The following is a 14514-nucleotide window of genomic DNA, read 5'->3' as shown; positions in this document are numbered from 1 at the left end:
AGTTCCTAGTATCCCGGAAATTAAAAATTGTCTAAAAAAAACAATGTATCCTTGAACAACTTGACATTAGTATGGATAACGATGAAGATATTACTAGGTTCTTCCTTAAATGGTCATCATTTATAAAAGCACTCCCTCCCACTGAAATTGAATATCTAATCTATCCTTTTCGAAACTCTGACCTGGTCTTGTTAGGGCTATGGTAAATAGGCTTTCCTTTTTTCTCCTTCCCCTCCCCTTTTTTTTTTTCCTTTTTCTTTTTTCCTTTCTTTATTGTATAGTACAAAAACTTCAACAATGTGTACTTAAAATTGTAAAGATACAGAGTTATAGTTTTCTCGGAATATGTAAACATATATTGTGTGCTTCTTCATTGTACCTCGTTTGGGGTTTAAATTTATTCGTTATAGGTTATACACATTGTTCACAAATAAAGATTAAAAAAAAAAAAAAAAAAAAAAAAAAAAAGGATAAATGGAATAATAAGATGTTCGGATATGAATATAATATATCTTGTACAGTGTAGCTGTAATCTGAAATATTTTGGCCAAACAAGTAGAAAGTTAAGAGATCGCATAAGGGAACAACTATTAGGTATTGAACATAATAGAAAAGACACAACTTTATATAGACATTTTCTGGAAGTACATCAAGTGAGAACTGATGACCAAGTTCTGGGGTATTAAAAAGTTAGAACAGGATGGGAGGCAAGGAAATATGGAAGAAAAACTATTAAGACAAGCAGAAATGATCTATAGCTTTGGCACATTGGCACCAACAGGTCTAAATAGTGAATTAGATCTCAATTTCATTATGAAATGATTTGACTGAGTGCCATTATAGATATAAAAAATACCCTAATATCTGCATCAAACTATTAAGAATTTATTGTATGTTTTAGACTGGAATGTCTAACATAATTTGACATCAGTAAACCATATTTTCAATTTAGGACTCTCATACATTATTTGTATTTTTTTTACATTTCTGCAATGTATTTATTCTAATGTAAATAATCGTATGAAGAAACATTCATTTGGGATTTTAGAATATATAATTTCGAATAAATTAGAAATAATGTATCCTGTCACAAAAAAAAAAAAAAAAAAAAAAAGCGAGTATCTAACATGCTGAAATATAATCTTTTTTTTTTTTTTTTTTTTTTTTTTTAAATGGCGAGTATTTAACATGCTGAAATATAATAATTTTTTTCATTAAACAAGTCCTGTTACTTTAAGAAACGCGACAAGTAGCGATATGCCAACATATGAGAAATATAAGTATATCAATACTATGACAAGTATCTTTTAAACTGGAACTACTTAATAAACCAAGAAGAATGAGCAGACGGATTATTGCCAAGTGCAAGAAGGGTTAACAAGCAACCCTATATAAAGGAGGAGCTGGAAAAGAGGATCATCTTGACAAAGGCTCTAAGTAGCTGAAACGCGTAGACGTTCCATTTTACAGCTCCTCATATCTAGGGAGAACTTCGGATGAACTCCCATAACCACTTCATTTCAATTATCAAAAGTTGAAGCGGTAGGAGTTTGAAGAGTGATCAGCTGTTTTCTTTCTTAAAAAGGGCGCGCACTTCACCCCTTTGAACTGATTGGGCAAGAGACACGCATAATTCACTGACCGCAGAGAGCGATCGGACTGGCGAGGACGCCGAAGAAACAGTGAGTACTACTCAGTGTGTACACAAGTCATATCGTTCACATTGTTTACACCGTGGGAGGTGACTGCAATAATTCAAAAGAGACACTTGAGGTCTAATACTGCTGCACGTACATCAGTAACTTTGTATCTACCTAACCTAATTGGATATTTATACTGCTCATATCGGCATCAAAAGATTGTATAAGTGTAAGATTGTAATTGGTTTGTTATAACCAAAAGAACTGCTTAAATAAAGGGTTGAACGTATCAATATTCCCACTATCAACAGAGATTTGCACACCCGTTAAATCGTTGTAAAAATGATGTTTTTAAGAATCTGTGCAAAGTAACCGTTTTTAAATCAAGTTTAGATAATTTAATGCCATAATTGCCAGCATTACTCGCCTAGGATTTAACCATTTGTGATTGTATATTTGTTTTCCATTTAATTCCGCTAACAATTTTATTGTTAGTTTTATTAAATACTGTATGAATTAGAGCTGACACCGGTGTCATTTAGATTATTTTATTGTTAGATTTATTAAATAGGTTTTTAATAAGTACTGTATGAATTAGAGCCGACACCGGTGTCATTTAGATTATTTTTATACCAAGTCACATCTAGTAACCATCTTGTTATATGAATCTTATCAGACATTACATTTTGTGTATTATATAGGATTGTGTCACTTTTGATTGTATACTTTACAAGGGTCAGATAATTTCTGTACTCAAATACCACTCCTACACAGTAGCCAAGGGGCGCCACCCACACCCTACATACTAGCATTTTCTGTTTTTTGATCGCACACTGTGAGAAGTACGATCAGTGGGTAGGTCTAGTACTGTGTTCTTTTAGTTCAGTAGACACCACTGTTGTTATTTTGGACCATTCCTCCTTGCAAAACATCTCCAGTTGAGTTAGGCTTGATGGTTGCCGAGAATGGACAGCCCGCTTCAAATCACCCCACAGATTTTTAATGATATTCAGGTCTGGGGACTGGGATGGCCATTCCAGAACATTGTACTTGTTCCTTTGCATAAATGCCAGAGTAGATTTTGAGCAGTGTTTTGGTCGTTGTCTTGTTGAAATACCCAGCCCCGGCGTAACTTCAACTTTCTGACCGATTCCTCAACATTATTCTCAAGTATCTGCTGATATTGAGTGGAATCCATGCAACCCTCAACTTTAACAAGATTCCCAGTACCGGCACTGGCCACACAGCATGATGGAACATCCACCAAATTGTACTGTGCGTAGCAAGTGTTTGTCTTGGAACGCTGTGTTCTTTTGCAGCCATGCACAACGCCCCTTGTTATGACCAAATAACTCAATCTTTATTTCATCAGTCCACAGCACCTTCTTCCAAAATGAAGCTGGCTTGTCCAAATCTTCGTTTGCATAGCTCAAGCGACTGTTTGTGGCGTGTGTGCAGAAAAGGCTTCTTCCGCATCACTCTCCCATACAGCTTCTCCTTGTGCAAAGTGCGCTGAATTGTAGAACGATGCACAGTGACACCATCTGCAGCAAGATGATGTTGGAGGTCTGTGGGCTGTTTTTGACCATTCTCACCATCCTTTGCCTCTCCGATATTTTACTTGGCCTGCCACTTCTGGCCTTAACAAGAACTGTGCCTGTGGTCTTCCATTTCCTCACAGTGGACACTGACAGCTTTAATCTCTGCGATAGCTTTTTGTAGCCTTCCCCTAAACCATAATGCTGAACAATCTTTGTTTTCAGGTCATTTGAGAGTTGTTTTGAGGCCCCCATGTTGCCACTTTTCAGAGGAGAGTCAAAGAGAACAACAATTTGCAATTGGCCACCTTAAATACCTTTTCTCATGATTGGATGCACCTGCCTATGAAGTTCAAGGCTTAATGGACTCACCAAACCAATTGTGTGTTCCAATTAATCAGTGCTAGGTAGTTACAGGTATTCAAATCAACAAAATGACAAGGGTGCCAAAATTTATGCACCTGTCTAATATTGTTTTGATGCATATTGCACATTTTCTGTTAATCCAATAAACCTAATTTCACTACTGAAATATTACTGTGTCCTTCAGTTATTTGATAGATAAAAAGGAAATTCCTGATCCAAACACCCAATTATTTATACATGAAAATCATAGAAATTGTTAGGGGTGCCTAAACATTTGCATGCATATACACACACACACATACATATATATAATTGTCTAAGAAGGCCTGTGCACGTAACTGACAATTAGACATCACATGTGACAATAAAACGTTACATGACATTGCCTTCCCAGCAGTACCCATATGCCTGTCTAGTGGAAAGTGCTGCAAACTCTGGAGTAACACAGGAGCTTCTGAATAAGTTTTAGAGTCACAGACTTACTGAGGAGCGAAGAAGCTTGCAATACTGTGAAACAAATTATAGGGCAAACTAAGGATAGCTGTGACTACTAAAGCTGTTGCTCACAGAGGAATTATAGGTTAATAGAACCTGCAAACCTGCAGTAAAATTTACCGGATTACGACTGTTCCAGGAGGACGGGGCAAAGGGTCTTCTGCCTCGAGGCGTCACCCGTTTGTCAGTACTAGAGAGGGGACAGAGAAGTGGTTAAGACAGAACAAGGGGCTGGTAACCTCCCATTTGTGGTCTTACAGGAAGTGTATAAATCCCCACCCCAGGTAACCTCCCGCTGCCAGCTAACCTCCTGCCAAGCAGCTCTGTGTCCTCTATTTCATCGCCTGAGCTTTGGCAGGTTCGATGACTTCGAAGGCTCTCAACTGCAGGACAAGATAGGAGCATTACAGACCATAATGTAGTACATGGAGTAGAATATAAGTTTGGCACATGAGACCTCTAGGACTCACCTGAGGAGCTGCGTCGCTGGCCTCTGATACTTGATGGTGACCCGGAAACTCTACGAACCCTATGAAAAAAAGAAAAAACATAATTTATGTAAAAACTTGCCTGATTAATTAATTTCTTTCATATTGGCAAGAGTCCATGAGCTAGTGACGTATGGGATATACAATCCTACCAGGGAGGGGCAAAGTTTCCCAAACCTCAAAATGCCTATAAACACACCCCTCACCACACCCACAATTCAGTTTAACGAATAGCCAAGTAGTGGGGTGATAGAAAAAAGGAGTAAAAAGCATAAAAATAAATAAAAATAAAAAACTGGAAATAGAATTGTGCTTTATACAAAAAAAAAAAAAAACACATAACCACCATAAAAAGGGTGGGTCTCATGGACTCTTGCCAATATGAAAGAAATTAATTTATGAGGTAAGTTCTTACATAAATTATGTTTTCTTTCATGTAATTGGCAAGAGTCCATGAGCTAGTGACATATGGGATATCAATACCCAAGATGTGTTACTCCACAGAAGAGTCACTAGAGAAGGAGGGATAAAAATAAAAACAGCCATTTTCTGCTGAAAAAATTAAATCCACATCCAAAAAAAATAAGTTTTTCTCATAAGCAGAGGAATCAAACTGAAACAGCTGCCTGAAGAACTTTTCTACCAAAAACTGCTTCCGAAGAGGCAAATACATCAAAGCGGTAGAATTTTGTAAATGTATGCAAAGAAGACCAACTTGCTGCTTTGCAAATCTGATCAACTGAAGCTTCATTCTTAAAAGCCCACAAAGTGGAAACTGATCTAGTAGAATGAGCTGCGATTCTCTGAGGCGGGACCAGACCCGACTACAAATAAGCCTGATGAATCAAAAGCTTTAACCAAGATGCCAAAGAAATGGGAGAAGCCTTCTGACCTTTCCTAGAACCAGAAAAGACAACAAATAGACTAGAAGTCTTCCTGAAATCTTTAGTAGCTTCAACATAATATTTCAAAGCTCTTACTACATCCAGAGAATGCAAGGATCTCTCCAAAGAATTCTTAGGATTAGGACACAAAGAGGGAACAACAATTTCCCTATTAATGTTAGAATTCAATTCACAACTTTAGGCAAAAACTTAAATGAAGTCCGCAAAACTGCCTTATCCTGATGGAAAATCAGGAAAGGAGACTCACAAGAAAGAGCAGATAATTCGGAAACTCTTTTAGCAGAAAAGATAACCAAAAGGAACAAAAAACTTTCCAAGAAAGTAGTTTAATGTCCAAAGAATGCATAGGCTCAAAAGGAGGAGCCTGTAAAGCCTTCAAAACCAAATTAAGACTCCAAGGAGGAGAGATTGATTTAATGACAGGCTTGATACGGACCAAAGCCTGAACAAAACAGTGAATATCAGGAAGCTTAGCAATCTTTCTGTGAAATAAAACAGAGAGCAGAGATTTGTCCCTTCAAGGAAATTGCAGACAAACCTTTATCCAAACCATCCTGAAGAAACTGTAAAATTCTAGGAATGCTAAAAGAATGCCAGGAGAATTTATGAGAAGAACACCATGAAATAGAAGTCTTCCAAACTCGATAATAAATCTTCCTGGAAACAGATTTAGGAGCCTGTAACATAGTATTAATCACGGAGTCAGAGAAACCTCTATGACTAAGCACTCTGCGTTCAATATCCATACCTTCAAATTTAACGATTTGTGACCCTGATGGAAAAACGGTCCTTGAGACAAAAGGTCTGGTCTTAACGGAAGTGGCCAAGCTTGGCAACTGGACATCCAGACAGGATCCGCAAACCAAAACCTGTGAGACCATGCTGGAGCTACCATCAACACAAACGAATGTTCCATAATGATCTTGGAAATAACTCTTGGAAGAAGAACTAGAGGCAGGTTGGTAAAACCAAGGAACTGTTAACGCATCCACCTACTCCGCCTGAGGATCCCTGGGAAGTTTCTTGTTTAGATGAGAGGCCATCAGATCTATTTCTGGAAGACCCCACATCTGAACAATCTGAAAAAACACATCTGGAGGGACCACTCCCCCGGATGTAAAGTCTGACGGCTGATATAATCCGCTTCCCAGTTGTCTACACTGACTTAGGATATGTACCGCAGAAATTAGACAAGAGCTGGATTCTGCTTAAGAAAGTATCGGAGATACTTCTTTCATAGCTAGGGGACTGTGAGTCCCGCCCTGATGATTGACATATGCCACAGTTGTGATATTGTCTGTCTGAAAACAAATGAATGGTTCTCTCTTCAACAGAGGCCAAACCTGAAGAGCCCTGAAAATAGCACGGAGTTATAAAATATTGATTGGTAACCTCGCCTCTTGAGATTTCCAAACCCCTTGTGCTGTCAGAGATCCCCAGACAGCTCCCCAACCTGAAAGGCTTGCATCCGTTGTGATTACAATCCAGGTTGGATGAACAAAAGAGGCTCCTTGAACTATTCGATGGTGATCTAACCACCAGATCAGAGAGAGCCGAACATTGGGATTTAAGGATATTAATTGCGATATCCTTGTATAATCCCTGCACCATTGATTCAGCATACAAAGCTGTAGAGGTCTCATATGAAAACTTATATATATATATATATATAAAACGAGCAAAGGGGATCGCGTCCGACGCTGCAGTCATGAGACCTAAAACTTCCATGCACATAGCCACTGAAGGGAATGATTGAGACTGAAGGTTTCAAAAAGCGGAAACCAAATATATTCGTCTCTTGTCTGTTAGAGACAGAGTCATGGACACTGAATCTATCTGGAAACCTAAAATGGTGACCCTTGTCTGAGGTAAATTGATCCTCCAACCATGTCTTTGAAGAAACAACACCAGTTGATTTGTGTGAGATTTGGCAGAAAGTAAAAACTGAGCTAGTACCAAGATATCATCCAAATAAGGAAACACAGCAATACGCTGTTCTCTGATTACAGAGAGTAGGGCACCAAGAACCTTCGAAAAAAATATTGGAGCTGTCGCTAAGCCAAATGGAAGAGCGACAAATGGGAAAAGAGAATCTCAGAAATAGATAGTGGTCTGTATAAATCGTAATATGAAGATATGCATCCTGTAAGTCTATCGTGGACATATAGTGACCTTGCTGAACAAAAAGAAAATTTATGCTTACCTGATAAATTTATTTATTTTTTGACACGATGAGTCCACGGATCATCTTAATTACTAATGGGATATTCACCTCCTGGTCAGCAGGAGGCGGCAAAGAGCACCACAGCAGAGCTGTTAAATAGCTCCTCCCTTCCCTCCCACTTCAGTCATTCGACCGAAGTTAAGGAAAGAAAGGAAAAGCCAAGGTGCAGAGGTGTCTGAAGTTTACAATAACCCACAACCTGTCTAAAAAGAACAGGGCAGGCAGTGGACTCATAGTGTCAAAAAAGAAATACATTTATCAGGTAAGCATACATTTTCTTTTCTTTTTTAAGACACGATGATTCCACGGATCATCTTAATTACTAATGGAATTCAATACCCAAGCAAGAGTACACAGATGATACGGGAGGTACAAGACAGGGAACCTAAACGGAAGGCACCACTGCTTGAAGAACCTTTCTCCCAAAAGTGGCCTCAGCCGAGGCAAAAGTGTCAAATTTGTAGAACTTTGAAAAAGTATGCAGAGAGGACCAAGTTGCAGCCTTGCAAATCTGTTCCACAGAAGCCTCATTTTTTTGAACGCCCATGAGGAAGCAACAGCCCTCGTGGAATGAGCCGTAACTCTCTCGGGAGGCTGCTGTCCAGCAGTCTCATATGAAAAACGTATAATACTCTTCAGCAAAAAGAAAGAAGTAGCCGTAGCTTTCTGTCCCTTGCATTTTCCTGAGAAAACCACAAACAAGGAAGAAGACTGACAAAAGTCCTTAGTCGCCTGCAGGTAAAACTTTAAAGCACGGACCACGTCCAAATTGTGCAGAAGCCTTTCCTTCTGAGAAGGAGGAGGATTAGGACACAAGGAAGGAACAATAATCTCCTGATTAATGTTCCAATTAGAAACAACCTTAGGAAGAAATCCTAATTGAGTACGTAAAACTACCTTATCTGATGGAAAATAAGATAAGAAGACTCATACTGTAATGCAGAGAGCTCTGACACTCTCCGAGCAGAGGAAATAGCAACAAGAAATAAAACTTTCCAAGATAACTTAATATCTAAGGAATGCATAGGCTCAAACTGAGCCCCTTGAAGAACTTTGAAAACTAAATTAAGACTGGAGGAGTAACTGGTTTAAACACAGGCCTGATCCTAACCAAGGCCTGACCAAATGATTGAACATCTGGAACATCCGTTAGACGTTTGAGTAACAAAATAGATAGGGTAGAGATCTGACCCTTTAGGGAACTAGCCGATAAACCTTTCTCCAAACCCTCTTGGAGAGGAGACAAAAATCTATGAATCCCCGCTCTACTCCATGAGTAGCCCTTGGATTCACACCTATAGAAATATTTACTCCATATCTTATGGTAAATCCTTCTAGATACAGGCTTACAAACCTGAATCATGGTCTATGACCGAGTCTGAAAGACCCAGCTTGAATAAATCTAAGTGTTCAATCTCCAAGTAGTCCGTATAAACTTGGCGACAGCGGCTGGATTCAAACTGCTGTCCTTTCATCTGGTAGGCTGCTTGCTTACCCACTAAGCCACTGGGGATTTTGATCTTCAGAGAAAATAGATTTGAATGAAGGCAGGGCCCTTGAATTAGAAGGTTCTTCCTCAACGGAAGTCTCCACAGTGGCAGAGATGCCATGTCCACCAGATCTGCATACCAAATCCTGCAAGGCCAAGCCGGTGCAAAGAGGATCACCGACATCTTCTCCTGTATGATTCGAGCAATGACACGAGGAAGAAAAGCAAACGGAGGAAAAAAGGTATGCTAGACTGAAAGTCCAAAGTACCGCCAGGGCGTCTAACAGTACCACCTGAGGGTCCCTAGACCTCGACCCGTACCTCAGAAGATTGGCCTTCTGCCGAGATGCCATGAGATCCAATTCCGGCTGACCTCATTTGAGAATCAAGCTGAAAAACACTTCCGGAAGGAGTACCCACTCCCCCGGCTGAAAGTTCTGCCTGTTCATGAAGTCCGCCTCCCAGAGTCCACCCCTGGGATGTGGATTGAAGACAGACAGCGAGGATGGGCTGCCCACTGAATTATTTTGGATACCTCTGTTATCGCTAAGGAACTCCTCGTTCCTCTCGGATGAGATGAAGATGTATCCAACTGGAACCAGGTAAACTGGACTGAGACTAACTGGGGTCAGGCCAGAATAGCATATAAGATTGCTCTCTCAGCTCCAGAATGATAATAGGAAGACCAGACTCTGACCAAGTCTAAAATTCCCTGAGCCTTTAGGGGACCATAGACTGCTCCCCATCCTAGAAGGTTGGCGTCCGTTGTCAGACACCCAAGATGGTCTGCAAAAGCAGGTTCCCTAGAAATGATGATCCAGAGACAACCACGCTTAAAAAATCCCTTGTCTCCTGCTCCAGTAATATTCGAGGATACAAATCCATATAATCTCTGTTCCATAGCCAGAGTATGATAACCAGCCTAGGTCTGAGAAGGAACCGAGCAAACGGGATGATGTCCCATGCCGCTAACATCAGCCCAATATCTCCATGCACTGAGCCACTAATGGCCGAGGAGAAGACTGAAGAAATAGACAAGAATTTAAAATCTTTAATTCCCTGACGTCTGTCAGGAAAAAAACAAAACTTCATTTATAGGGATTCTATTATGGTTCCCAAGAAGGTTACCTTTGTCCATGTGACAAAGTAACTCCTTCCCAAATTTACCTTCCTCCTTGATATTACAGAAGGGATAACATTTCCCTAGGGAATCTTGCTTAAAAAGATTGCGCCTGGACTAGGCTGTCTTCCAGAAAGGACACCCCAGCAATGCCCTGTAACCGAGCACCGCCAACATCAAACCCAGACTCCTATAAGGAAATGCTGGGAGCTGTGGCAAGGCCGAAAGGCAAATCCACAATTGGAGTGTATGCCTGAGAATGTGAAAATGCAAGCACGCGTCTTAAATCCACCTTCATAAAATGACCCTTCAGGATCAAAAGGAAAATGGAACGAATAGTTTCCACCTTGAAGGACGGAACACTTAGGAATTTGATTAGAATCTTGACATCTAAAATTTGATTAGATTCTAGAGACCTAAAATAGAATTGAAGGTTGCCTCTTTTTTGAGAACCACTACCAGATTAGACTAAAATTCCAAACTTCGTTCATGAATCAGGACAGGAACTCACTTTTTCCCAGATCGGAGAGTTCTCCTACCCAGAGTAAGGCCACCTTGCCTCTTATCTGGCTTCAAACATTCTTGAAAGCCAAAACCTCCCTCCTGCTCAGAGGAAGAAATAGAAAGATTCCCTTGAAATCTTGAAAGGAACAAAAAAGTAATCTTAACCATAATGAGTGCCAATATGGTAAGCCTGAAATCTTACCTTCCCGCTAAATACTTGAAGGGAAGCATCTGTTAAAAAAGGAGATGACCGACTTAAAGGCCTTTATTTTATCCTGGATCTCTTCGAAGGGAGTGTCTGTTCGAATAGAACCAGACAACGTATGAACCAGTATGCTGCCGCATAAATGACAGTGGCAATACAAGTAATAGGATGCCATTATTGACCAACCCCTCTAACCTCTTATCCCTAGGATCCTTAAAGGAACAACTATCCTCTATGGGAATAGTAGGACTCCCGGCTAGCGTGGAAATTGTCCCTTCCACATTGGGTACCGACTGACGGAACTCCTTGAAAGAGTCCTTTATGAGTAAAAAATATCTCTTCCAAACATAGGAAATGGAGAAAAAAAAAAAAGGGGTACCTTCTCTCCCATTACTTAGCAATTATCTTGGTACAACCTAATATTGACAACCACCATGGTATCGTTGTCGTCCTGAGTAGCTAAAGTAAGTAACAGACGGAGGTGTAGTTTAAACCTGAAAGATAAAACTTCAGTATCAGCAGGAGGAATTATACTGTCAGAAACTGAGATTTTATCCTCAGATGCTACCGAAGTATCCTCCTCCTCACGTCTGGGAGGGGACCTCTGAGATAGGAACCTCGCTCACTGAATGTTTAATTTTTCCTCTTGCGCTTTCCCTGCAGCATAGGAAAAACCAACAACGCACTAGAGACAGTCTAGTAAAAAAGGGAAGCGATGTCTTGCAAGGTAACTCCAGGAGGAGCCGTGGAGGAAGCGCAGGGCACTGGTTGAATGGAAGCTACGTTTTTAGGACTCTTTAGGAGAAAGCTGCAGAATGTATAGAACATTGTCATAATGCATCTTGTCTTTTAATAGCATCTGAGACAATGTTGGCTCTGAAAAAGATGTTTATCACTGACCTGTAAAATCCTCTCCCTGCATGAGGAATAGAAAAGTCAATCATAATGAATATGTAATATCTTATATTCACAGTTTAATCTAATAAATTGAATATTCTAACTAGAGTTACTGTGCCTTTAAATGTTAAAAGCAACGTGCTAACACTACATAACATCCCTATGTTAATTTACATGTTGAAGGGCCTCCTGAACCATCTGTATTCACAGTTTGATCAGCAAATTTTAATGTTACTGTGTCATTAAAAATATCAACTGTTTTATTTTTGCCAAAAAATTAAAATGTGTAACATGTAACGTCTTTACATTTGACCTATATATCCCCACACCTCAGCTAATTCCTGCTGAGGTATCTGCTTGCCACCGGATGGGAGACTAAGTAGTCGTCTAAGAAATAAACATAATACACATCCGGTTCTATATAAAGGCTAGAAAATAGAATGTGAAGCTTCTCTACTGCGTGACCTAACGCAGCAGAGAAGACCCACCATCGCTCTCCGCATCAGATAAGCGCTGTGAAAAACGGTGCGCTTTAACTCCGCCCACCGTGGGCGTATTCAATAAACTTCCCGGGTGGTATATACCTTAGTAAAGAAGAGCCGTCGGAAAAAAATAACTCCTATCATGGCGGCTTAGAAGTGTTAAAACTCCCGGTCGGCTAGACTATGTACGTAAGTCATCGCGAGTAGTAAATGCAACTAGAAATTAAGTTTAACCTCCCGATCGGCTGTTAACTTACAATAAGCCATTGGAAGTAAATAAGAGCCACCAAGCATTCCCGGTCGGCTGTTTGAACTAAAAAAGCCGTTGGGAGATATAAACAGTCACCAAGTATAAATATGGAAGTAGATTTACACTGACAAACTGTATGCCCCAAACAAATATAAAAGCCATTTTGCCAAGTCCCCAGTGCCTGCAGAAACTGCCCTATGACCTATTCCTCCTAGGAATAAAGTGCCAATCTTTCTGTGTATATACCCCAGAAATGAAAATAAGCACTTACCTTAGAAATCTGCCCGGCAGTAAGGAAGCTCACCCGGCTTGAGAGGTCCTCTCCCTCACATTGGCCTGTGGAAATAAAAAGTACTGAGTATTTTTCTCCCTCAGACTTTCACAAACAGGGCAGCATCAAGTTATGGGAGGCGCAGTGAGAATGATGTCCCACAAGTTCCCATTGCTCTAAAGCCACCAATGCTCTACTGAAGAGACTGATATGGACTACGGCTACACCCTAGAACAAAGCAGCATAATCTTGCACTACTTTAAAAATAATAAACTCTTGATTGAAGAATCTAATCTAACACCTCACTTTACCACTTCCTAGCACTAACGTAGGCAAAGAGAATGACTAGAGTGGGAGGGAAGGGAGGAGCTATTTAACAGCTCTGCTGTGGTGCTCTTTGCCGCCTCCTGCTGACCAGGAGGTGAATATCCCATTAGTAATTACGATGATCCGTGGACTCATCGTGTCTTAAAAAAAGAAAGGCAGAATAGTCCTTATAGTCACCATTTTGAAAGTTGGCACTTTTACAAAACGATTCAATATTTTCAGATGCAGAACTGACCTGAATGAATTTTTTTTCTTTGGGACAATAGATTTGAATAAAACACCAAAACTGGTATGATAACCCCTAAAAGCTCTAGATCTGAAACACTTCAGAAAAGCCTGAGTCTTCACCGGATTTGCTGGAACGTGAGAAAGAAAGAATCCTATTCGATACCCTTGAGAGACAATACTCTGAATCCACTGAATCTGCCCAAATGTCTTGGAATGAGGGCAGCAACCTGATGCAGACGTGGGGAGCTGGCTTTGGTTTATAATGACAAAGCTATTTTCTAAAGCTTTCATTACAAATATAAATTGTGTACTCTTATTTCTTACTAAACAATGTTTAAGACAGAGTAAATCCACTTTTTTATTTGCAGCGTTACCTGTCTCTGGCCGCCTCCGTGTAAAAAAAAATACCGATTCTGAATTTGATTGACATATGGTTCATCCAATAGCAGATGCACCATACGCTCTCGCACTGCTCCTTTGAGGACTCTGAATTAACAATGTACACTGTGCAAGTGCAGTTGTCAGACAAACCGATAGCCTCATGAAAACAGTGAATCTTTTCTTACATTATCGATTCACTGTTTACTGTTGGCGTCTCTGCTGACGTGCTCATTCTTCTGTCATACCCCTAGCCCAAACGAACATTTGAGGGTGGCTAGCATATATAGTAAGTCAAAAGTAGTACAAAAATCATACTATTTTATTTCCAATAAAACTTGTTCGTTTGGGCTAGGGGTATGACAGAAGAATGAGCACGTCAGCAGAGACGCCAACAGTAAACAGTGAATCGATAATGTAAGAAAAGATTCACTGTTTTCATGAGGCTGCTATCGGTTTGTCTGACAACTGCACTTGCGCAGTGTACATTGTTAATTCAGAGTCCTCAAAGGAGCAGTGCGAGAGCGTGCTGAGGACCAAATACATAGGGCGTATGGTGCATCCGCTATTGGATGAACCATATGTCAATCAAATTCAGAATCAGTATTTATTTTTTATTTTTTTAACACGGAGGCGGCCAGAGACAGGTAACGCTGCAAATAAAAAAATGGATTTACTCTGTCTTAAACATTGTTTAGTAAGAAATA

At 40.1% G+C, this 14514-nt stretch overlaps 1 protein-coding gene across 2 annotated transcripts in view; it reads right to left on the bottom strand.

The window, feature by feature from the left end:
* CCDC61 (coiled-coil domain containing 61) overlaps nucleotides 1-14514 on the bottom strand; it is a 45482-nt gene that overhangs the window by 19533 nt on the left and 11435 nt on the right. For both annotated transcript variants that reach the window (XM_053696432.1, XM_053696433.1), the window contains exons 9-11: nucleotides 4510-4568; nucleotides 4347-4422; nucleotides 4160-4229 (exon numbers count right to left, since the gene is read on the bottom strand). In XM_053696432.1, coding sequence (XP_053552407.1) covers nucleotides 4160-4229; nucleotides 4347-4422; nucleotides 4510-4568 — 205 coding nt within the window. The remainder of the gene's footprint in view (nucleotides 1-4159; nucleotides 4230-4346; nucleotides 4423-4509; nucleotides 4569-14514) is intronic.

The sequence above is a fragment of the Bombina bombina genome, unplaced genomic scaffold, assembly GCF_027579735.1.
Source record: "Bombina bombina isolate aBomBom1 unplaced genomic scaffold, aBomBom1.pri scaffold_545, whole genome shotgun sequence".
NCBI classification, from domain to species: domain Eukaryota; kingdom Metazoa; phylum Chordata; class Amphibia; order Anura; family Bombinatoridae; genus Bombina; species Bombina bombina.
The sequence above is the reverse complement of the archived record's forward strand: the minus strand, read 5'-3'. Positions and strand labels throughout refer to the sequence as shown.